This window comes from Tasmannia lanceolata, unplaced genomic scaffold, assembly GCF_043159265.1.
Source record: "Tasmannia lanceolata isolate RefF3 unplaced genomic scaffold, GAP_Taslan_0.1 ptg000006l, whole genome shotgun sequence".
Classification (NCBI taxonomy): Eukaryota; Viridiplantae; Streptophyta; class Magnoliopsida; order Canellales; family Winteraceae; genus Tasmannia; species Tasmannia lanceolata.
Genome location: NW_027518683.1, coordinates 48,354,549 through 48,381,392, shown reverse-complemented (window position 1 = coordinate 48,381,392; position 26,844 = coordinate 48,354,549). Strand labels below are relative to the sequence as shown.

At 37.8% G+C, this 26,844-nt stretch overlaps 1 protein-coding gene across 1 annotated transcript; it reads right to left on the bottom strand.

Annotated features, from left to right (window-relative positions):
• Positions 1-19: 19 nt before the first annotated feature.
• LOC143880427 (uncharacterized) lies at positions 20-26,189 on the bottom strand. The gene is made up of 16 exons (XM_077383428.1): positions 26,043-26,189; positions 19,823-20,178; positions 19,470-19,695; positions 18,764-19,015; positions 18,525-18,640; positions 17,903-17,998; positions 17,727-17,814; positions 17,150-17,379; positions 15,377-15,561; positions 14,989-15,188; positions 9,768-10,100; positions 9,534-9,635; positions 7,890-8,187; positions 1,131-1,279; positions 773-1,057; positions 20-363 (listed from the first exon to the last, which is right to left on the bottom strand). Exons 2-16 carry the CDS (start codon positions 20,122-20,124, stop codon positions 166-168), a joined length of 3,060 nt encoding a protein of 1,019 aa, XP_077239543.1. The 5' UTR covers positions 20,125-20,178; positions 26,043-26,189; the 3' UTR covers positions 20-165.
• Between the last annotated feature and the right edge of the window lie 655 nt (positions 26,190-26,844).

Here is a 26,844-nt window from a genome sequence, read left to right as displayed (position 1 = left end):
AAAAGCTAAGAAATAGGACTGAAGCAAACAACTCACATTTCCAGAGGTGGATTCAGTGATCTAGAAATTGGGCTTCTTTTACTATTTTTTCTTGAATAATTAAGAGTTACATAACACAATTTACAAATTCCAATGCTACAGCTGGGTTGATCAATAACCAACCCATCACTTACTCGACTCGGATTTCGGGTCTGAAGGATTTTGCTGGATGACAAATTGATCTATGATTCGAACAGTGCTGAGTGGGTCCTGCTGAGAAGCAGCCGCACTCCACTTGCTTGGGTACTTCCTGTGATGGCTCAGCTGTGGTTTCTCTTTTGTCTCGCCCTCCCAATCCGCGTCCAACTTCCATTCCTTCGGAACCTGATCAAAGAGATTGAGTTCAGACATATTTCGGTTTTGGTGGAAATTTCGGTATTTTCAAAATTTCTGTGAAAACATCTAAAATTTTGGCAATTTCGGTGGAAATGTTATCTTGAACATTTCAGTGAAAATTCCGTAAATAAGAGCCAAAAACGATGCAAAATTTCAGAATTTCGCCGAAATTTCATCCAATTCATGGTAAATTTCATTTTGGCCTTGGTGGAAACTGAAATATTTTGGCCGGAATTTCAGATTTCAGCCGAAATTTAAAATTATGTCTCGAGTCACTGAGTTCTTCTAGACATTTTTAACGTGAAAACTAGGTCCGTTTTTCTCATATAAGTTTGACCATTTGAATTTTTGGTCATTGTTCTTACAATTGCAACTGAGAGAGAGAATAGATTGTTACCTTATCAACTGCAAGGGTGAAGACTTCAAGGTCACCATTGTTGGTTATGTGGAAGCGGGTGAAAGCTTTGTAGTTGGCAATGCGGAGAGAAGAGAAGGCTTCATCAAAATGTATGTGTAGCCAATTGATGCAAATGTATAAGTAGCTCCCAAACACCAGTGAGACCACAGGGGTTGAGAAGACCCAGAAATAAAGGAAGACGGCCGCATAGTAGATGAGGCCACTGCTACGAGAAAGAGACGCCAACCCTTTCTTGCAAATTTTGTTTCTTGTGACGGCCATTACCTGAAATCATTCAATTTTATTGGGAAACAAAATATCGATGGAGATTTTATTGGATTATAGACCGCCTTCTCACCTCTGGGACATCGAATGCAGACATGAGATACTTTATACATGCTGGGTAAAGGCCAAATGTCCATTGTTCTATACGAATCCGAAGTCCAGTTGGATCCGGAAAGTGTTCGCTTTCCACCGATCGGTACCATTCATATAGAGTGTGATAGCCTGCATAGATTCATTTTTAGCCAATATAAAGAATAGTTGGTAGATCGAGAAAAGTTGGCATGATGGATAAATAGAAAGCTGGAAAATGAACTAGAGATGAAAATATGGGGTTATCTTTCACAAGAAAAAAAAAAAAAAAAAACTAGAGATAAAATTGTCTTTAGTTTTAACAGATTAAACTCAGAAGTGGAAAGAAAAGGAAACAAAAAATGAGTGAAAAAAGAATCATGCATTAAAAATGAGCATTAGTTGCCGTTTTTCTTATTAAGTATAATGATAGATTCAGGGGAATGATAAATTTGCCCCCTTTTCTCTTCCCATTTTTACTGGCTTTACCCAGCCGGCAGAAGTAACCTTTCGCGCGCGCAGCTCCTCCCCCGAACTACTACCTTTTCCTCCTTTGACGGTCTCTTGCTCCTGCCATTCTCTAGCGCAGTGATGATAACACATTGAGCAACATGGAAATTTCTGAGCACGGATTCCAGCTCCTCAATGGAGATGGGGAAAATGTGGCTAGAGGCAATAAAGATTTGGGCACAAACGAAGAACACGTCTAGCTCCCGACTAGCTAGACGAAGGTTAGTGGTGGTGGGCGACAGCAACAATGGTGTGTGGGCAGCCAAGGGCTGGGGCAATAAGGCGTTGAAGATGGGCGAGGATGATTCGTGATTGATCTGGTTCTAATGAATAATCATTGTCGAGGAGAGAATGAGAAGCGAGAGGAAAATGAGAGTTGGTCGTTCTCGACGCTTTATAGAAAAATGAATGAGGAGAGGGAAATATTTTGGGGGCGAGGTGGGCCCTGATAGGGATATGAAAGCATGTCCACTCTTCATTGATACTAGTAGTCCATAACAAAGGGAACATGCCTCCTATGTCCTACTTCATGCAATAGATGCCTTCTCTAACCAACATGTCAGCCATATCATTTACAACTACTTGGAATGTGACTAAAGATGAACACATTTTTTGAATGGTGGTGATTTATTAAATGAAGGGTGAGCACCATTCTAGGTGATCAAACAAACAAAATAAAGTGAGAATTAAGGAAAATGAAAAAGAAAGGAAAATAAAATAGAGCATACAAAATCCATAAATCCTCAAGGTGGGAGGTAATCAAATAACAAGATCAAGTCTCTATTGACATTCAACAGGGTCTGAGTTGGCGGAATGCCAAACTGTGATGGATCACTGGGTCGTGGCGCTTGACGATGTCGAGAATATACTTAATAGAGTCTGCGAATTTCCAAGGATAGCTGACTCCGTCCCTCATCCATACGATCACACAGAGGGAATCACCCTTAATAATCATATAATCTAACTATGTCTGATCTACAAGCTGAATGTGACGAAGAAGAGTCCGAGTATCCGCTTCGCTAGTCTTTCTCACTAATAGGTCCCGAGAAAGCCACCTCTTTGTTTGGACTCCTGAGAAGGCCTCCAATACCTGTCGAACAGAGGTTGCCAAGACTTAAGCCATGAAAGTTAAGCTTCAACTTCAAAGGAGGAGGGTCTGACCTGGGGCAGTCTCTCCTTCATACCAGTGTTTAAAAATGCGGATGCGACGCGGAACGCGGCCAGAGAAAATCCTTGTCTACTCGACGCGGAACACGGTTGAGGCGGCCGAGAACGCGGTTGATGCGGCTAAGTCGGATGAGTTGTAATTTTTATAAATAATAAATGAAAAAGAAAAGGATTTATGTAACTTCTTTTAGTTAATTTTAATGAATTGACTACTTTAGTGAATGTTAGTCAGATTGATTATTTTACAGAATATAGATTTTTTTAGTAAAAGATTTATCTAACTTTAAAAAAAAACAATTGGTATAAGTTAGGAGACCAGATACACACAACATAGGATGATCCAATGATCTAAACCGTCCTTTTGATGGGCCACAACATAAACAAGTTGTGCCTAATAAAACATTTCAATAGGATGATTCTAGCCCTTGGTGTGACCCATCAAATGGACGGTTTGGATCATCCTATGGTATGGGCAATATAACTCTTTTTTAAGAAACTTTTAGCCAAATGATATCAGCACATGACTATTACTAATTTACAATACTCGATGCACTATCAAATTCAAATTCGAATGTGAAGACAAACTTTGGGGTGGCATTATCAAAATAGGGCACTGCAGTATTAACAAATGGAAAAAGTGTTAAATTTGGCAGGAGAGAGAGAGATGCCAGCTTTAAGACAAGACAACATACTAGCTGTCATATAGCTAGCTTTATCACTCTATCTATTTCTCTAGCTGTGTCTGCCATAATAAAGGACAATAGAAGTGATATATTCTACCCTTATTTTTACTAAGGACAGCCTCCTCTACTGTATTTCTTACTACTCTTTTATAATACATGGGGCTGTCTCACGTAACAAAGGGGCGAATATAACATATCATATCTATACCTTCTAAATTTCATTTTCCACCCATAGAAATTTTGGGTTTTGCATATGATAATCCAACGGCTAAGATTTCAAACACCTTTTAACCATTATTTGTTTTTTAAACAAATAAAGGTATAACTTTTTGGTCTTAGGTCATCGTCTTCTTCTTACCTTGAGAAACAAAAACCAACCCTTTGTGAAACAAGAAACAGTAGAACATAAACCATGTAGCAACACCATAAATGAGACATTAACACCAATCTTTCAGATAAGCAGTAACCTACTAGCAAAAATGGTTTGATGATAAAACAAAGGTTGTCGAGCTTTTGCACAGATTGAATGAGAATCAACATTGACCCAAATTTATAGGTATGATTTTTTTTACAGAGATCTTTTTTTCTTTTGAATAACAAGCAGTATTTGGAAAGATTAAAGGTCCGAGGAGTCATGGTCCATGGATGGGCAAAAATGGTTGCCAAAGTCGATCACATCCAGTAAAAGGATGGATTCTTGTTTGACTAGGTATGAACTCGACCGAGATGGCGCGGACTCGCCCGAGTCTGTAACTCCATGACGCGGTCACCACCATTCCGCGTTGACTCGGCCGAGTTCCGAGCCGAGTCAACGAGTTTTTAAACACTGCTTCATACATATGTTCACTTTATTTCCCCCTACGACCTATGAAGCGAAAACAATGATATTCCTCTAAAGGGAGGAGGATCCACAGCCCACAAAGTGACTACAAAGAAAATTTACCTTTGTTGCGCACAACTTTAGCCCATGTTCCTTTCTTTCCAGATAATCTAAACGAAAGTACCAAAAAAGAGGTTTCATAATATACTACCTCTAGAAAGCCAAGGTGCACACCAAACTGGGCAAACGGTGCACACCTGCACACCGGGCGACTAAAGATGCACAATCTGGTTAGAAGAGCACTTCCTCCCGCATCATTGAGTCTGTAACACCCATTGGGCCTGAAAAATACTTTAATGATCTCTTCTAGGTAATTCCTAGAGGACCAAAACTCAGTCCATACCCAAATTTCCTCTAGAACATCTATAAGCTCAACCAATTAGATATAGTTCAAAGGCCAGTTCACAACAGGCCAAATGGTGAGACATTCGAATCACTCGTTTATAGGCTTTAATGATGCGAGCAGGCGAGTAATCCCAATTGGAACTAAAATCAAGGTATTGAGATCTGAGTAATAAGCAAGCAGCAGGTTTCACGATTCGCTTGTAGCTTCGGAACACTAGGTAGCTTGCCCGCCCTGATTGCAGTAGCTAAGCGTGCTAATCCCCAATTCTTTTAATGAACTGTCACGTAAGGGATTTCATGCCACAGAGAAGGTCTTAGAACAACACTTTCCATCTCTTGCTTTCATATAAAAAAGAATTTAGGAGATGAAATCCCGATTACATTACTGCAGGCCAAAATGATATTTTGAAGAGCAAGCCACACAAAAGAAGCGCTGAGTGCGATAATACCTTTCACCCTAATCTCATCTACTGAAAAAGGGGGCCCTCTTCCGGTGGTATGGTAGCTGGTCTATCGATAGCTCTCGCCAATCGTGTCAGTGAGCAAGTTCATCTTCCCTTGATTCGGTGGGCTTTACTTGTTCTCCATGATATTAACCACCGATCTTCAAACACGTCTCTGATTGACAAGCCCAAAATTCTTTCTTCTTCAATGCCCAATTGATGATGGATAGCTTTATATCCCTTGATCATAAACTAATCAATTTATGTGCACTCTCAAAGTTCCTCCTTTCTTTTGATCCAAATAGCCCATAAGATGGGGATTGAGGATCCTCTCCAAAGGATCATTCCCTTGTCAAACGGATCTTTTAACCACCCTACCAATAGATTCATCACTAAATTTCGATCACTCATTTAATTCTGAACCATTTGAAAATGCTTTCCCAAATTGAGAAATTGAACCTATAAAGGATAAAAATGTGATGTCCAGTTTCATCAGCCATGCACAATAGATATCTACTCATAGGCCGAATTTCCTCTTCTTTAGCATTAAGCTGTGGTGGACTTACTTTTAAATTTTAATCATCATCCAACAAAAAACTTCTCGCGGTGGAAGCGGGGTGGTCCAAACACAATATGATGGAGACGTCAAGCTGTCAATAGTTACAATTGCGCCAAAACAAGATTTTATAGAGAAACAATTTTTACAACTTTGATAATCATGGACCAAAATTCTCTTTACTGGGTTCATGAGGGGAAAGTGGCTCCATCTAAGATCCTTGTAATTTTGACAATTATGCTTTTCTAGTCTGAAATCCCTTTAAAAAACCAAATCCTAAACTACCATGCCTCCCTCTTTACCAGATGTCCCTAATGGATGGGGACAACTCTCAATGGTCCAGTAGCCTATCTAGGATCACAGAGGCATGGCATTGTGAAACATCCTCTGTAAACCTAATAATCTCCTCCTCAACCATCCTATACTTAGTCCCCAACAAGAATTCAACATGAGATACACCGGCAAACCCCCATGCACCAGAGACACTGCCCTTATATAGGGCCTTGCAAACCCACCCACCTCATAATTTTTTTAAATGGCCCAACCCACTCATAATGATCCCCAATAATCATTCACCAACTTCGTCAAACCTCCATCACTAGTTCCCTACTCACCTTGCTTCTTAATCAGAAAGTATCGAGGCGGGTCTCCCTTTTTCTTTGCTTCTTCCACTTCACGAGGTGTCGACATCTCAAATCCTTTTGTATTGCTCCTTATTTTGAAAAGGAAGTGCCTTCGAAAATTTTCCAAACTTTATGCAATCAATGAGAGAATTTTTAGTGACATGAATTACATTAGCAGACCAGGTAGAGCCACTTAGATTAGTGTAATTCAGCCCCCAAAAGAAACATGATTGTTTTTCTTTTTTTCGCTCGACGTTTCCTCCACTTTTCTACCATTAGTCATAAGTGTTTCAGAAGGAGACTCAATGCCAATGGAAGCCCAAAGTGAGTGACTCCGATTTTTACCCCAAAGTCATCACAAGAGATAATAGTCTAGTCACGTTAACATTTAAATCTAGTATCAAGCTTTTACCACAAAACAATTCCTCAGACCGAAACTTGCTTCAAACCATCCAAAAATAGGACAATTAGTTTGTAACCCCTCCATATAACAACCTACCAACACACCATCTCTAAAAAAGGGATGTGAGATTACAGGTAAGCTTCTATAGTCATAAATCCTCTAGATAGCCTCTCAGCTTTGTTCATGATAGGACAAGGCTTTACACTTTCACAACCACTATAAATGGGTCAAGGCTTAAAAAATATTTCCAAATATTTGATTATTACTAATCTTCATACACTGGTAATTAACTGGTAAAATTTCTTAACTTTTTTTTTAATTTGCATGTTCATTTAAAAGGGAATACGGAAATTTCCATTGATTAGAACTAATAACACGTGATTGAAACCCTGAAATTGTTACTGGCAGGTGAAATCTGTTAAATCAGGCCCCAATGAAGCACGGATACGGGTATGGGGTGCAGGTACGACACGATATGGGTACGTGGATACGTGATTTTTACAAAAAAAAGGGATATGGGTACGTTGGGGGTACGCTGAATATAATATATTTTTATATTTTGTTTTATATTTATAAAAATAAAAAATTAAATATTTTGTTAAAGAATTCAAACAATGTAATTGGAGAACAATAAAATAACAATAACATCACCAAAAACTAATATTACTTCTAAGTTATTAGGTTTTTAATTACAGGATATAGATATATTATAGATATTTTGATATATTCAACCCCCCTTTTGTTAATTGGGGCAGCCCCTCTATTGTAAATCTGTAATTTTCGATTTAATTTGAACCGGGTGCGCACCCGATATGTACATAAACCCGGGTGCGTACCCGGTACGCACCCAAAGAGCACCCAAGAGCACCCGCACCCGACATGGGTACGTGGACCTCCGGAGAGTACCAGTGCTTAGTCAGGCCCCATCCTTGATGCTGGGTTAGAAGATCAAACATCAGTTATACTAGCACTGCCTTTGGCAATGGAAACTACAACCAGAGCACAGCTAACTAGCATATATGAGTAAAATCACTCTTGCAAGATGAACTGAAACAAGTGATGAGCATTAAGGCAACAAAAAAAATGAAAAAAGAAAAGAAGAAAAGAAAAGACACCCTTCAAAAAAGAAAAGAAAGAAAAGAAAAAAGCACACCTGAGGTTGCTAATAGTTTATGGCGGATACATGTCTCAATTCCCAGTTCGAGAAGCAGCATGAGAAGAAGTGCAGCTGTCATATGGGCAGTAACGTGAAGAACCCCAACAATGGCCCGCCTCTTTCGTGATGCTTTGGAAGGAACAAACAAAAACGATGCCATCAGCAATACCAATGTTGCTGTTGAAGACACGTATGAGTGTTCCAGCATGTACATAAATGAATTCCACATTGTACTAAAGAAACTCTTTAGGTGACCAGACCATGAATCATCCTGCAAGATGTGGTCGAGCTTACACTGAAAAGTGAAAAGAAAATGTAAAAAGTCAGTTATCTCCAATAAACATGGTCACTACTGTAATTGTATTTAGAATTTAGAGATGATACTAATGACAGTGCCATTGTGGAGGAAAAACAGATGTGACTATTCAATGTCTATGCTGGTTATGATGCTGAATTACTTGAATACTCTAACTCCAGCAGTACACACATATAACTGCCTGTGATTCCCCCTGGCGGGAGAATGCTTAATTTGAATAGTAGGGAATGGGTAATTCTACTCCAAAAATTAAATGGAGTGAAATCACAATAGGTCTCAAGTGCCATAACATAGCCTTCAGATAGAAAATAAAAGTGAAAAAAGAACTCTCAAAGTTTATCACCCAAGGCAATATTTTTTTCGATCACATTAGTATTGCAAGCTTCAAGTGTGATTTTATAAAATGTGTTTGAATGATTTTATTGTTATTCAGCTTAATTCCACTCGATTCTGATGAACTTGCAATCACTGTTATGAGACATGGAAGTGTCTGACTCAGTTACCTCTGAAATCTAGACAAGTGGACTCTTCCATACACATCAAAGACAATAAAAATCTAAGATAAAATAATAAGAAAATCAACTCATAAATAATCAATTTAAGCAAACAAGGAATGACCATTGTACAAGTTCATATTAATTTTCTTTGTATGTTTCCATCTATTTATCAGTCGTGATCTTATGTTTGAATATGTTCTATTACTCATTGCCTTTTATGTGAGGACGACCATGTTTGGATAGGTTGTGTGCGTGGTTGATTGTTCCTTACCTATGTAAGGATGACCATTGGGCACCACATCTGATCCCCACTAGCACATGGTTCACTATATACGGACTTTTGCCACTGGGACCTTCATGTGGACCCCACCAGTAGACCATGTGGCCCAATTTTTTTTGCCTTTGGATGGGATGTCTCTAAATTTCATGTAGGTTATGAGACTAGTCCATCCAAATCAACAATTTTTCCTTTTAATTTAATAAATGAGGAATGATAGATGCAAGGGCCCTCTTTATGCAAGGGCAGGAGAAGGGCCCTTGAATAGATCCACGTCATTTTTAAAATCGGTTGAGAAACTGAATTCGGTTGCACTTAATGACGTGGATCTATTCAAGGGCCCTTCTTTAGCCCTTGAGTAAAGAAGGCCCTTGCATCTACCATTCCTCTCGTATTAAATACTTGCTTATGTCGTAATTTATTTTTTTTTGAAAAGATAAAAAAACATTTGCTGCATGGCATTTATCTTAGAAAAGAATGAACTTCAGAAAATTATCGTGAGTCTACCAACAAAAGCACTTTAACTCCACACAAACATACAAACATATCACCTGGGGAAACATGGAGAAAACCAAAACGAAGTATATGATGCCACCAATAAAGTCAAACTGCCAGTTCTTCCTTCGGAATTTCAATATGTTACCCAACGCAATCTGGAATCAAAATTCATATGAGATATAAAATTTCCAATATATAACAAGGAGTATAAAAAGAATGGTATCAATAGTTAAAATGTTTCAAAACCATATGACAGAGGTCATTGAAATAAACTTTTTCAAACTTACTCTAGTCGAATCTTCGTAAGAGGGATAAGCAGCCTTGCTCTCATAAGAAGTACCACAAAATTTGTTGAAGCTTTGAAATACATGGGTAGGGTGCAAAAATGCCCCACCACAACCATTGACAAGTAAATGTTGCACATAAATTGGCTTCTCTGAGGGAATGGCAGAATGGCGCATGTAATGGTGCAAGTCTCCAGCTATCCGAAGCTTACACCGTCCCTTGAGATAGTCACATATTAAGTGAGAGACATTCTTTCCACTGACGTCATTCCAGTACCAATCAAGAAGCCAAGTTGGTTCATGGGTCATAACAATCACACAATCATTTTCTCTCACCTGCAAAACTCTTCAATTATGTTATCAGAGGCATGGGGTCTTATTCCATCAGAATCGACTGCATTAGTTCTCTTTTTTTCCTTTTTTTTGATTGAATGGTAAGAATCAACTGCATTGTTAAATTTGAGAAGTTTCAATTGCAGGCAGTAAACAAATCATTACTGCAATTACTGTTACCAAAATTATATATGCATGCAAGTGGGACCAAGAACTAATAATCTTGAAATAAGAAATGCATTAAAAAATGACAATTTAGATATATGGAGGTAATTTTTCCAACTTATGAAGAACATCATAGACGCTTCCATCTCTAATACGCAAGGTATCTTGCGTATGATTATAAAAATTTGGTTAGATATATAAGCCAAATTCCGAGAGAATATAATTATGAAAACCTGTCTCCGAAAAGAATAAATATGTAATTAGTCGAACAACATATGTGATCAACAGAAGCTACTGGATTAGAGTCCCAACAGGCATGTTCTTGGGGACAACATTTATATAAGGTAAGATGGATAATGCGAAAATTGTGAATCAATCGCAAGTCCTCTTGCTGATGGAAATGGAGGTGGTGATCATGAGCAAGGTTTTAAATTTCGATTTCGGTGTCCGTTTCAGCCACCACAAAATCGAAATATTTCCTTTTCGATGGGAATTTCGGCCGAAATCTTGTAAAATTTATTGAAAATTTTCAGTGGAAATCTTTAAAATTTAAATCTTAAAATTTCAGGGGAAATCTTGTAAATAGGCATGAAATGTTTTTTGGTGAAAGCTTGTAAAAAACTGTTCAATGTGTATTTTGTTTCGGTGTTGCCAAAAACTGAAATAATTCAGCCAAAACAACCGAAATTTTAAACCATGATCATGAGTACTTCTGTTCATGCATGAGCATGGGTTTGCAATTTATGACCTATGTGGACCTTTGCTGTCTTCTGAGATATTGTCACATGAAGCCTCAACTCAACTCAACTCAACAAAGCCTTTGTCCCAAACTAGTTGTGGTCGGCTAAATGAATCTTTTAGAAAAATTTCATGAAGAAGGAATTTACCTGGCTCTAATCCTCGCTCTAGTTGGGTTCTTCTACGTGGATCATTTTCTTCCATTCTATCTATCCAAGGTCATGTTCTCTGTTATGTTCCTAGCTATCAAGTCTTTCCTCACTGTTTTTACCCAAGTTGTTTTTGGTCTGCCCCTACCTCTTTTTACTCCATCAATTTGGCACGAGCGCCTCTTCTCACCGGAGCATCCAAAGGCCAACATTGGATATGTCCAAACCATCTTAAGCGGTGCTCTCTCATCGTCTCCTCAATCGGTACCACCCCCACCTTTTTACGAATGTCTTCATTTTTAATTCTATCTAACCATGTATGGCCGCACATCCATCTAAGCATTCGCATCTCCGCTACACTCATCTTATGCACATGTTGCTTCTTGGTGGCCCAACATTCTGAGCCGTACAGCATGGCTGGCCTCACAGCTGTCACATGAAGCCTACAGGTTAAAATTACCTCTAATCAATAATACACAAAGGAAATCTGACATAAAAAACAGCCGAGTACAAAACATTGGTCCTATCTACTACTTCCCTGGTTAGAAAATTTGTCATATCATTAGCACTCAAGAGATAAGCCTATAGGACATGGAGATCCCTTTCCAAATACAGAATCTATAAGATAAAATTTACTAATTTCTAGCTGCCCATGCTTGATAGTGATGTCCAAGCAATCACATTAGAAGAGTCACCCTCACCACAAACAGAACAAACAAATCTGATTTAACAATTTTAACGTTATTCAGGAGAGCACAAATTTCTGCTTCATTACAATCCATAATGCCAATTGGGCTGAAGAAGACCATGATAACACCCATCCCCCGAGATAGGTGTATGGGGAGAAAATAGAAGAAATTATTTCTATGCAATTCAGTATAAGAAATTCAGCTCTCCGTGGATATAAATCCAGGCGTAAAAATCTCGTGGTGATGAAAATACAGATCCTGTAAGAACCATTTTCCTCTTGGGCTGGTGATTACCTCCAAGTGAAATGGCAGCCTTCCTAGTCATGGCAGTTGAGATGTGAGAGGAAGTCCTTGGAAGAATGCTTTCTTGGAAGCCAGATGCCCACATGAGAGAGAGAGAGAGAGAGAGAGAGAGAGAGAGAGAGAGAGTAAAATCCATTGAGTTAACAATAGTTAGGAAGAATAAGGAGACAAAGACTAATGGACGCATTCTTGGCAAGACGATGAGTAGTAACCATAGTGTTTAAAAACGTGGATACGACGCGGAACACGGCCGAAGAAAATCCTTGTTGACTCGGCACGGATTATCATAAAATAAAAAAATAATGAAAAAAATAAGTATTAAATAAACAACATTTATAATTATCATCATAAACTAAATCTTTAGTGATATGAATCCTATATTTCTGCAAAAAAGTAATACATTTAGGGAAATGATACATTCACCTATTTTTCTTCCCCGGGCCACCCCCTTGTAGTGTCCCTTGTAGTGTAAAAGAGTAATCATAAATGCACTGGAGGGCGCTGGCCCAAGGAAGAAACAGGGCGGATGTATCACTTCTTTATTTTTATCATGAACAGTGAAAAAATAAATAGGCAATGTTAAACATTGAACCACAAAATATTACACATTATTGGGTACTATGATAAGTTTGGGGTTGTTTTCCAGTGTCAGGAGACCCAAAGATAAGTCTATCAAATCAATGGACGGTTTTGATAATTGCAATAACCCAACTTGCCTTTTCTTTTTTAATTGGCTTGTGAGAGTTTTTTGGAACTGTAATAACTTTTGGGAAATGTTAACAGCACTACTGTATTTTGATGAGGGCACTCCTCACTTTATTAAAAGTACGGTATGGCCCGTGCCATTCGATGATCCAAACCGTCCATTAGATGGGCCACAGCCTAAATAGGTTGTGCCCAAAAAATCATTTCCATAGGTTGATCCTAGCCCTCCGATCTATAGGGGGTTAGGATCAACCCTCTAACATTCAGATCGGAGGGTTGGGATCAACCTATGGAAATGATTTTTGAGGCACAAGCTATTTAGGCAGTGGCCCATCTAATGGACGGTTTGGATCATCCTATGGTGCGGGCCATACCGTACTTCTAATAAAGTGAGGAGTGCCCTTATCAAAATACAGTAGTGCTGATAACATTTCCCTAACTTTTTGACATCTGTTAATTAATAAAAGACAAGATGAGTTATTATCAGTGGCCTAAAAGATTTAGGAAAGTGATATATTTGGTCCCTTTCCTTCTTTGTTCCACCCCCTTGTAGTGTAAAAGGATAGCCATAAATACTCTAGAGGGGGCTGGCACAGGAAAGACTAGGGGGTGAATATATCACTTCCAATAATATTTAACGGAGGTTAAAGATGGTCATGAGAAGGAGAGAGAGGATGGGAGCAAGCATGCCAGCTGTGCCTTCCCCATTCCTAAATGCTTTTAGAGAGGGCTAGCGTAGGAAAGAAAAGGGGGTGAATATTTAATGGAGGCTAATGATGGCAGGTGAGAGAGAGGATGGGACAAAGCATGCCAGTTGTACCTCACCTATTCTTCCTACCTATCTTTAACGCACACCCTATTCTTCCTACACATCTCATGCGTATAAAGCAAGTCAGAGCCCATTTACTCTAGATAGCCCTTCGATTGAGCCAAACTCAGCCAGACTCGGCCTGGACTCGATGAGTTGGTGACTCCCAAACACAGCCATCACAATTCCGCATCGACTCAGCAGAGTTCTGAGCCAAGTCGGCGAGTTTTAAACACAGAGTAACCATGGTTTTAAATTTCAGTTGTGGTTTCAACTGCCATAAAAACGAAAAACGTTCCGGTTTCGGGGGGGAATTTCAGTGGAAATCTTGCAAAATCACAGAAATGTATGAAAACCTATGCAAATGATGAATTTAATGATGAAACTTTAGGAAATAATAAAATAAGCATAAATAGACACTTCGAAACCATCAGATAAGAAAGAAAACCATCCATAATGGTTTAAAACATCAAACATCTAGTTGTTGCACTGTCGCGCATGTCTTATAATTTAATACATACCAAATTTCATATGTGATTCATATAAATATTTATACATAACACATGCACCACATTTCACATGCAATTCATATAAAAGTAATTATGTAATACATACTGATCTGGTACACCACTATTACAGTTACGATTTTTGACCGGTTTCGGTTTCGATGGTGATGGGAATGAAAGCATTTCAGTTGTTTCGTGTCGTTGTTATTTTCCAAGTGGATTCGTTGACACCCCTATTCGATTGACATGAACTTGGCGGAGTTATTGTCTGAGTGTGAGTTTTTAAACACTGCTTTAAGCTATCCATTTCATCCATACAGCAAAATGCCTCAACATGAGGAGGGAGAGGGTCACCCAAACAATATAAAGAGGAGAACTTGAGCTTGCATAAGACTTAAGGCCCAAGAAATAGGACTTGAACCATAAAGGCACCCTTGAGATGACAAATCCAAACGATCTATCACACCCAGAGGAGGCCACAAATGGTCTAAAGTGACGAGAGAAATAATCTCACCACCTTTCTAATAATTTCCCTAAAAACTCATTCTCACAACACCCTCTCGACTCTCTTAGCATTCTTCAGTTCTTAGTTGCCTAACACCGAACACAAACCCCTCCCCATCCATCCCATACCGTCCCACCCCACCCCTTCACTCCCTCCCTCCCTCCAAATGAACCCAATTAACCAAGGCACAGAAGGGACTAACATATTAATCTCATCCAGCCGATGTCCAGTTAGTTTACTTCTAGAGCAATTCAATCTATATATGATCTACACATAGCATATCCATATCATGACAGAACAAAAAGATACGTCACAAAAGATACCTTGTTTATTGTTAATTCTGCAAAAAATTTGAATTGGTACACATCAATGTCACCATGGAGAGCCTGATCAAGACCAAACACCCACCATCCTTTGGGAAGTTGCAGAGCAAAATAACTCTTCTTCTGAGGCAGAAACCACCCACCCAACCAACTTTTATGGCATATGTACCTTATAAAAGTGTGAAGACCATCAAACCAATCTGTCAAAACATGATCAGCATTCAATATCAAAGAAGACGACTACATATTTAATGCAATCACAATTAATTACAATATATGTTATCATAACTTGAATAACCGTTGATTTGTACTAATTATTAAAAAAATTATATATAACAAGATGTCCATAAAAATTTATCTATATCTTGAGAAATGAATAAGTACAAACCATGGTTGCCAGGAATAACAAAGCACTGAGGTCCGTCATATTGCTTCAGCTCCAACACCCCACAAGGAAGCTCTGGTTTTTTCACTGCAATATGCTCAGGCTTATACCAAGGTGGAGGCTGGAGAGCATATTCAAAAGGACAGAAAAGGCGCCTCTCATAAGTAAATGATGAAGGATTAGGGTACCTGCATAAATATTTGATCATTTTTTTTAAATGGATCATGCATCAATTAAATTACAATAGCGCTTACACATTATGTTCCCGGCCATAAATATACTCTGTACTAATTATAGCTTAAATTTCATTTGAATAAGAAATCTCTTTTAAAAGATCAACACACAAATACAAACACATGGTGAAAAGATAAATTTGCACGAGGACAGAATATATCACCTAAAATCAACTACAAAAACAAAAAGAGTACCAAGAATGGAAACACAGCAATCGGTGTAAATTGAAAATATAAAAAATGCATTAATAGAAGTGTTTCGATAAGCAACAAGCCACCATCTAGCATATCTGAAATCCCAATTGGTTATCCCCTAGCTCGCCATGCGTGGATTAAGTTGTCCATATGTGTGTCCATAAGTGAGAAAGAGGGCTTATATAAGTTGTCCATACGTTTTCAAGCTATATTCTGCAATTCTTGCAGCCAACTTTTCCAAGCTAGCCTTAACAGATCCATATGGATGGGAATTCAATTTCTTGTACTCCTAGGGGTTCGAAGTGGATAAAAACAGAGCTTTTGCAAAGTCCAGGCTTCTAATAGACTCTAAGGCAACTCAATGTAGCTACAAGATGACGAAAAAATGAATCATTTTGCACAATGGATCTGAGAGTGGTTTGGGTTTTCTCTTGTGGCTTTTTCTTCATTGAGACCAGATCGGTATTTTCGTTGTTATTTTTCTTAATAAAGATCATCACTCAGAAAAGGAGAGGAAAAAAACAGAGCCAAGAAGGTATAACCTCTATTAAATCATTCTATTATGAGTAAACATACAAATGATATAAGAGCTGCCTACTGTCCCACTGTTTTCTTTTGGGCCATCAATTTGTCAGTAGGTGATGTATGACAAATTCAAACCGCACACCTGCAGATGAAGCAGAACCTTACCCTAATAATTGTGTGTTGTGTGGTGACTAGTGTAGAAGTTCGTAGGGCCTAAAGTAGATGAAGCAGAACTTTACCCTAATAATTGTGTTGTGTTGTAAGTGGTAACTAGTGTAGAAGTTCGTAGGGCCTCTACTTTAGTGCTCTATCACCTGACAGATTTGAAATTTCTTCTTCAAGTTACTTGGCATCCCAGTTAGCTATCAAATTGCTCTTATTGACCTTCACACAGCTATAAAACGGTAGAAAAAAGGTAAAAATTCTTTTCAGATTAGATTGTTTCTATTATGTCTATGTTGTACTCTATAGTCTATTCTAGGCCAACACCATCCTAAATTCAAATATTCTGTAAATGAGAATCATCACTATTATATCTTTTGTAGGCCCCTCTATTAAAGAAACAAAAAATTGTAAGATATAGCTAAAATGGGCAAAAGCTCTGGAAGCATGCTTGTCTAAATTCATTTAGCCTTCAATTATTTAATCAATATTTATGAGTAATATGCTTTTAAAACAAAGAAGAATGAAGTAGAGTAGTAGTTCAAAAAATTAAGCATAAAGAGTAAAAATCAAATGGGTGGGCTACCTGGTTTAGGGTATTCAGTTAGATATTATGGTGTTTGATTTTATTAAACTTTATATGCTTTTATATCCAACTTACGCAAGATCCCCTCCAATAAGAAGTACGTCTCCGCGTGGTAAAACACGCATAGAGCCACCACTTTTAAGCCGAATGGAAGGCTGAGCAAGTAATCGAGCCACGGCATAGGCTGAGTTTCCACCATCTCCAGTGTCTGCCATGAAATCAAACCACAGGTCTTCCCTTTCGCTAAAATGGTCGTACAAAAGGTCTCCCTTTTTAGCTTCATCTTGAACCTTGCTCATTGCAGCCTGGATTGCCCAAGGTAGGTGACCAGAGAAATGTGAAATTTAAAAGATGGATTTGGATAAAATACAAAGCTAGAAAAGAATAACGAAAAGTAAAATGGTAAAAGTGCTTATTGAGGGAAAAAACTGGTTTCCTTTGCTTCACCATGTACACTATTGAAGTCAAGTAGAAAGGCAAAAGGCTGAAAAATGATTGGAGTCAAACAAGAATGGCGAACGATTACAGAGGATAAAAAGAAGTTTACTGTGTACATTTTAAGCCTTAAAAATGCATTTTTGAAAAAAAGAAAAAAGAGGAATAATAGGTAAAAGTAGCACTTGCTAACAACTGACATCAAAAGAAAGTATACCTGCATCATTCGCATATCAAAACGACCAACAAATAGAGTTACAGATACCAGAAGGTCGAAGACTGTTTTAAATAAATCAGCTGATGTCCTGCAACACGAACCCATCATTATTGAGCACCATATTCAAATTTTGCCCTCGTTACAATACTAAAGTGACACAAGTTCTCGATACATACCCCGAATACCAAGGGACCATATCCAAGAAATCAGGTTTCATTTGTTTCTCCAACTTTTCGTATTCCGATATGGACAGGGGATGAGTCAGAGCCCATCTGTTGGTGTTTAGAGAAACTAAGGCAGATAAGAACTCTGGATTTTAAATTTTAGCTATAATAATTGGCAATGTAAAAAGCTATAATGACTACCTGATGTAGGATAGGGAAAAGAAATAGAAGAAACAGTATAAAAGAGAAGAAGAAAAAAATAGATGAGAAAAGATGAAAAGAATAGAAGAAGAAGAGAGAAGAAGAGACGAAATTAGGGAGAAGTAGAAGAAGAATAGGAGAAGAGGAGAAGAGAGGGAAGAATAGAAATCTGGGGGAGAAGCTCTCAATCAATTCAATTAATCATCCAAGTTAAGAATCCCTAATACAATTAGGCCTATATATAGGCAATGGGATGGAAACAAAATTCCATGGAAAATAAAAGTCCTAACAACTAAAAAACAAACATGGAAATAAATATCCTAGAATCTAAATAACATAAAAATAAATTCCTAAACTAAATAACATGGAAATATAAATCCTAATATCTGCATCACTACCACATTCAAGTTTTAAGGTAAAATGTAACATGTACCCAGTAGATCGCTCCACCACATAATTGGCAATGTAAAGACCTATGAAAGTTGCCCACAATGAATATATAGGAGAGATTTCATCTGATGGACCGGAACATGATCCACTGCAAACTAGCTGAAAAATGATTGATTAGAACTAAAGAAACCAGGCTGATATAATAATGAAGAAAAGATGATCCTCAGAAATGTGTTACAATAAGCGTCAGCTGAAACTGAACTTAGAAAAGGTTATTAGTACCTCCCCATAGATGACCCACTTAGACAAAAAGGGGTAATCACTGGCAGACCCAACTGGAGCAAACCAAGAAGAGCAGACCTGATCTTTCAACTCGTGCATATGAAGAAACTTTGATAGCCACGTGCTTGTCTCATCTTTTTTCCAAAAGGAAAAAGAAAACCAGCTAGAATTTTTTCGTTCAAAAGATTTCTCTCTTAAAAGAGCACGGTTACCACAGTGACTATAAAAGACACAGCATGCTATGCTTAGAACCTGCATACAACAAGAAGGTACAAGTGAATGAAAAACAAGGAGTATGGCCCATGTCACATCTATAGTTCTCGGGAATTTCTCGGCAAGGGAAAATCTTGGGATAGATATTTTTTATTTTTTTGGGTTTATATCGGGAAAAACGATAAAAATAAAAGTATTTAAAAGTGTATAAATTTAAGAAAAAAATATAAAATAAAAATATAGTAAAATTATCGGAATAATATCGTGATATTTTATGATAAAATGAAAATATCGCTATATTTTTAAAATCTCGGGATTATTTTGAGAGTTTGTCGTTTTATCAAAATATCGCAATAAAAACGTGATATTTTGAAAATACGGGAGATATTTGTGAGTTGTGACAGAGAGTATCACTTTACAATTTACATATAAAAGAAAACCTGCAATCCATGTTATATTCATGTTGGTGGATCAGATGCGTCTTAGTACTTACAGCGCAATTTTGGATGATGGTCAGGATTTCTGGTCGCTTTCCCGCAACCCGAGCAACAAGTCCAATATACCAAAGGCCAAGGAATATAATATGGAAAAAAAGAAGAAACAGAACAGATGAGAAATATATTGTCAAAAATAGAGAAAGGTTCATCCTCATATCCACTCCCATTGATTGAAAACTTGGAAGATGATATAAAGCTGCTATTAAGATCCACGCAACATACCTGCAGAATAATCAACTTGCTAAATCAAGAAAATCCATTGACTCTGGCATAAGCACTATTCTAAGATATAAATGTCCCATAAAAATAACAAAGATTACTCAAAACTTCACAGATATGAATTACTTACCAACGACTGAAGTTCGAATAGCTTGGTTTAATAGTCTTCCTAATAAATGGGGATGAAAAGAAATAGAAAAAACCGAGTAAGCAGGCATACATTGACCACCACTTGATATTATTGTCCAATTTCTGAATGAGGGTATGTATGTTATCAGATGAGATAAAGAAAAGACACCCCACAACTACTGCAGTCATGGCATGTCGTGAATGCTCATGTGGATAAGGATATCTGTGAGTCAAAATTGTCCTCACACTCTCCATTCTGAGGGTATCCAATAATGGACCGATAGATTGTTTACTGGAGCCCATTGAACTGTTTCCTAACAGTTCATGTTATGTCGCTTCAAAAACTTGAATTTGAAACTGCAAGGAAACATTACATGTCAGCTACAAACTGATTGAATTTGAATCAACAAAAAGAATCTGCAAGGAAATATCACAACATCGACTACAAATGCTAATATACAAGAAGAAGACAGAAGCTTACACCATAGAAAAGAGAACCATTGAGATAGCAATTCCTCATAACAAAACAGCTACTTGGCAACTTGGCAACATAAATACATTTAACATGAAATATAGTTGTTCTTTAGAACTGATGCATATGTAACAACGTCACTTCATTCCAGCACCTTATTTCTTAAGAACTATAGTTCTTGAAATATCTATGTAAGTGTCTTAAAACTCTCTAGCATTGTTTGTGTGATTGTTCAATCTAGTACTCTTCTTTTGGTGAATTCCTAGTAGTTTACTTGCATCAAATTCGTATTAGAGCATGTTCGATTCAGAAAATCATTTGAGGATTTGCGATAGTACTAAAGATAGCCACTGATTCAGATGAATGGCTTGATCTATTGCGCAAATTCTCCAAGAGGCTTTACAAAGGCTAGATCGACTCACGCCATATGTAGATTCAATTTGTAGAGGGAAATTAGATAGTGGAGGTGATGTTAATAAGGAGTTGAAAGGAAGGAGGCACCGAAATAAACACTTTTCATCGACGTGGGGCTACAACATGTGAGGTTCGGGGCGAGAACCATAATGATTGAAATCAAGGACAACGCTATGTTGACTGACAATTTGTTGGAGTGCAAGACACGAATCGATACTTGGAAATAAAGGTCGAAATACCCCAATTCATGATAAATAGCGTGTACAATGGGATTTTTTTTTTTTTTTGGAATGGTAAAAGATTTCACTCCAAGAAAAAAGACCGAGGAGTTCTATACAAGGAATCAATGAATAAAGGAAAATACATATAGAGAAAGAAAGAAAAAATCAAGGGGGAAGGAAATCAGACAACTCCAGCTCCTCCCTATCAACACCCGCTCTAGCTAGTCTATCAGCAACTTCGTTAGCCGACCGCCTATCATGAATAAAAGATACCGAAGCGCCGTCTAGCCTATCGAGAATCTCATCAAAGAAGGCCGCAAAATCTCCAGGGAAACAAGTGGGAACCCTAAGCCATTTAATCACATTTAGAGAGTCCCCTTCAATCACCACTTTGTTCACAGAACTGTGGACATCCCTAAGGGACCCCCCCCCCCCCCCCCCCAAAAAAAAAAATAATAATAATAATAATAAAAATAAATAAATAATAAATAAAAATGCCAAAAGGACAAGGATTCAACCATCGAAGTTTAGCTTTAGAGACCCTAGTACAGGGGGACCCAATCTTGAACGATCTTAGGCACCCATTTCATAATCATTACAAATCTCCTTCCATCGATACCAAAGGTCGTGAGCCGACACAAACTGGAAGAGAGGTAACAACTTTACCCGAGAAATAGTGAGGGCAATCGCCTTATTGACAAGGAACAATGCTCTCTTCGAATATCCATTGAACACTCTCGCATTACGTTCTTTCCGTAAGACCCAAATGGTTGCATGGAGAGAGACATTCCAAAAGATCTTCCCTTTTTCTCTCCAAGGAACCACATACCAACATTCCAACAAATCAATAAGCTTGGCAGAGAAGACCCAAGCGATCCCAAATCTAGATAAGAAGCCGCTCCACACCCCTCTAGCCACCTTGCAATAAATAAAGATATAATGCACTAGCTATCCCGCCTCAATACAAAGCGCGCAATGGTACACAATCAACATCTCTCGGGCACTTAAGAAGTCAACCGTTTGAATTCTTCCCTGAACTGCAGCCCAACCGAAGGCACATACCCTAGGTGGAGTTTGGAATTCCCACACTTTGGCAACTTTGGAGGAAGAAGGGCAAGGAACTAAGTGAAGGTAGAATGACTTAACATTGGGATTGTAGACAAGATGATTCTCTTGTCATACATCAAAGTAGCACTATTCATTTAATAGTATAAAGTAAATTTGACGAAAGTGAAGTGTTTGTGGATTCAAAAGCCACTCCTATCGCCTTCAAAGATAATCAATAAAGAGCACGGTAGTGGTTTAACATCTTTTGAAAAAAGGTGTAGCTTTGGGAGAAAACTATGCAACCTCATTATAAATGGAAGACCGAATAAAAATCTCATTTCAAAGGAGAGGGTGGACAAGTTACAATTGGAAGAGGAAAATCATCCTAAGTTGTAGGAGATTCTAAGCATTGCTTAGTTTTGTTTTCTATTAGATCTGAGTACAAAGACGAAATGCGTTGTGACATATTGACGAAATATGGTGTGCCATTTTGACGAAATGTGGCGTGACATATTCCCAATAGATACATGTCACATTGTTCACGAGACCATATCAAATGATCAAGATGCAAATCATAGGGAAAGAGAAACAAATATTCATTTTCAATGATGGAAGAGAAATAACACTTTTTTGCCTACGGAAAAAGATTTTAAACCCAAGCCCTATAAAGAAGAAGATTCTAATCTTCATAATTTGTAGTTCATGGACGATAGCAATGAATCGGGGTTTTAGTATGTGTTGGACAATAAGGATGTTGTTCAAACACTTGAGGATTCTAATCTTCATAATTTGTAGAAGCTCATAGAAGATGGCAATGAATCGGGATTTTATTGTGTTGGATAGTAAGGATATTGTTCAAACACTCGTTCCTAAGCCTCTAATGTTATTCGAGAAAGGTAATTCCGTGTATTTGAGGAATTTTGATTATCTTTTTACAGTAGAGTGTGATCTAATCTTGAAGATATTCTTTGGTAAATCATATTCGAACAGTTTGAGATTCCTTTTGAGTCTAATGGAAGATATTTTATATGATTCAGGCCATTCAAAAAAATTATATGATTCGGAAAAAGAAGCAAATAGAAGAATTAAATTATTCATTTCCATTTTTGTCTATGGACAAAGATTTAAAACAAAAGACTTATAAAGAAGATGATTCTAATCTTAATAACTTGCAGAAGCTCATAAAAGATTTCAATGAATCCAGAATTTAGTATGCGTTGGATAGCAAGGATGCTGTTCAAAGACTCGTTCCTAAGCATCTAATGTTATTAAAAAAATAGAGAGAATTCCATTCATTTCGGGAATTTTGTTTTTTTAGAGCAAAGGAGTATTCTTTGGTAAATCAGATTCGAACAGTCTGAGCTTATTTTCGAGGCTGATGGAGGATATTTTATATCATTCGGTAAAAGAAGCAAACGGAAGAATTAAATTATATTATTGGACTACAAAGTAAAAGCTTGAAGGAAAATTCAAGATTGGCAACATCATTGCTTAAACGTTTTTGAAGATGGATGATCTCACAAATAGAAAGGTGAAACATGGATGAACAAACCTACTATTAAATAGGGGTGCAACTCGGGTCAGGTTGAGGCCAACCCGACCCGACCCAAGGAACCCTTTTTTCCAACCCAAACCCAACCCGACCCAATTTCCAACCTGACAAGGTTCAACCCAACCCAAGGAACCCTTTTTTCCAACCCGAACCCGACCCGACCCGAGTTCAACCCAACTCAACCTGAGTTTTTAAGCTTACAAAAAAAAATCATAAAAAATGTAGGGCTTCACTCATTTACGCATGCCGCGGGTGATCATATGCAGTTACCCCGATCTACCTATTCAAGCGAGCGCTTGCAAGCGGCCAGGACATACTCCCCAAACCATGCTTGCATTTTTCATTGCACACGGCTTTCCCAATGTATACATCTAAAACTCAGTTCCCTGGTCGGGTTGCCCAAACCCTCAACCTGAACCCGACCCGAACTCAACCCGGGTTGGGAAAACTCAACCCGACCCCGACCCAAACCCGAACTCAACCCGACCCGAGTTGCACCCCTGCTATTTATGGTCCACTATTTTCAAAAGAGGACTTGTGAAAGCTGGACTACTATGAGTTATTGGCACATTATGCAAACTCGGGGCAAGTTTTCTCCAATCCAAGAGGAATTGACACAAGTAAAGTTCATGAACAAGCCACAATTCCAAAAAAAAATGATCCGAGAGAAGAGGACCGACCAAGATCCAAAAGTAGGCCCGAAGGCAGCCAGAACATCATGCTAGATGATAGTGGGCCCTATAGAGCTTCATTTGTCATGAAAAGTGGCAAACTGAGGTACTACGATTTTAGAAATTTTAATTTAATTTATGGGTAAATTTTGAGTAGGTTTTTGTTGGCCTAGTGAAAGGAAAATTTTAATAGTTTATTTAGGTCAGAAATTGGTGTCTTTCAGACTTGGAAAGTTTTCAAGTTGAGAAAGTGGTGTGTTTGGGCTGGAATAAGTAACTTGTAATATGATAATGACTTAGAAGTTGGTGTTATAGGTTTCTTAGATAGAAACATACAGAGCATTTTCTATTTTTATCTTGGGCTATTCTAAAATAGAAAATAGGCTGTATTTAGGATAATCTAAAAAAAAGGGCGGCCCAGTGCATGAGGCTCCCGCCATTGCGGGGTCTGGGGGGGCTAGATGTACGCAGTCTTACCCCTGCTTTGCAGAGAGACTGTTTCCGTGAAATTGGTCATATCACAATGGTGAGAGATAAAGTAGGGTTGTAAAGGTATTTTAGGCCTTATATGTATGAAACTTTCATTGCTTTTCAAGAGGTTAAAGAATAGTTGGGGATTTTCCTATGGGTTTTGGGTTTTACCCTACTTCGATCATGTTTTGATCAAAACTATTGTTATTTCATCACTCTCTAGCATCGTTTGCTGAGTGTTCAATTCTCTAGCAAGTTCATGTTTTTATTTTTTTGGAATCACAGTAGTTAGCTTTCACCAGTGATCAAACATTAATCATATTCATGCAATAATTTATTTGTCTAATAATTTATGGTTTCCAGACAGAGTATGTGCTTGTAAGGGATGCATGATATTTATATCAATGTGCAAGTAACATGTAAGATATGCATGGTATGTAACTCTGTGTAATTTGAAATGTCCAGCTGACATCAGGTAAATATGATAAGATAAAAGGACTGTATTTACAAGGGTGAATTTTAAACTCTAGCATTAGATATTCTCCTTATAGATAGGACAAGACAACTCTATAACAAATTAATAGGTTTTTTGAAGACATAGATCAGTAGAAAGACGAAGGCCCTGTTTGTATTGCAGGAATTTTCTAGAAAAGTTTGGAAAGGAAAAATAGTTCTAAATGTTCCTTTTTTTTTTCTTTTACATACTAAAAATGATGACTTGAACCAACCCTATTCAATTTTTACTCAGAAGGACCTTCAATTTATGATAATATCCCTCAAAATTAACTTGAAACAGACCTTCCATTTATCATTTCCCTCAGAATCTTGGAAAGAAAATTTTTTCCCAAGAAAACATTTTCCGTTACAAATGTTTTTCTAGCAATCTAAACAGGGCCTTAGTCTCTGCTAGCAGCACAAATTTCATGTAAACGTGTAGTATTTTTCTGATTAAGATACTTTTTGAAGCAATGTTTGAAGCACTGTTTCATTGACCCTTCCAATTTAACAGGATTCTAAAGTTCAAGAGAAAATGCCCAACCCCTTATTTGCCATCTCGCTACAGTCTGAAATGGGCAATAAGGGCAACTGCATACCCAGACCCAGAAAATAAAAATGCAGAAAAAAAAATCTAGGGGTAATTTTAGTGGTAAAATTTCAGAACCCAACAAAGACCCAAAACTCCATTTGTACAAAGATGAAGCAATGATAAGCCAAAAAGCCCAAGAGCCAAAGACCCTTTGGGCTACTTCAATAACAACATACAAATAAACCCATGAAATGTAAGACTGAAACATAATAGAAGAAGAAAATAAAAGAAAAGAGGAGAAAAGTAATACAATCAAAGCATTAAAGAGAGAGAGAGAGAGACTTGCCTGAGGGGGTTTGAGGAAGGGATGAAAATGAAGGGAAAGAAGCACATGTGGTTTTTTAAAGGGACGTTCTCTCACGCTATCTAGGCATCTGAGAATGTTGGGAGGAACAGAAAAAGGCATATTCCTGAGTGCCCAGAGAGAGAGAGAGAGAGAGAGAGAGAGGAAATTAGAAATTAGAAATTAGAAATTAGAAATTCCCAACCTTTTGCATGTGGTGATGTGTCTCTTTTGTCATTGATTTGTTGATTTTTGCTTACGTTTTTTTGCTCTTTTTGTGTGGGACATTTCTAATTTTTGCTTACGTTTCATTAGAAAGTCCAAAAATCACTATTTGACATCTTTAATGATAAAGAAAGGTACGGATGAGGGCTAATGTTTCAAGGAATTACGGATTACAGGCAGCTTTTAAAAGAAGAATAAAACATGGGCTATTCTTCAAAATCGGGTGGTCAAAAGACCCCGATACCCTTCGCACATCAGCAGAGTCTTCCTTTTTCATTACTGCCTCTTAAATTGGCGCACTTCACGAGGCTTCTTTTGGTTCGTTTGAATGTTTATTTAAACCGACAGAACCTTGGGCTCGTTTCTATCTTGGCTGTCGGAAATAACTAGAGATGAATGGATGCTTTACACGTGTAAACTTTTTGGAAACTCAATCATTGTCTTTTCTCACTTCTCTTTTGGCTTAGAACGGTAACGTTATTGAATACGTCTCTTTTGGCTTAGAATCTTTTCAATTCTCTTTTGGTCCTCACTTCTCTTTTGGCTTATAACGGTACCGTTATTGAATACGTCTCTTTTG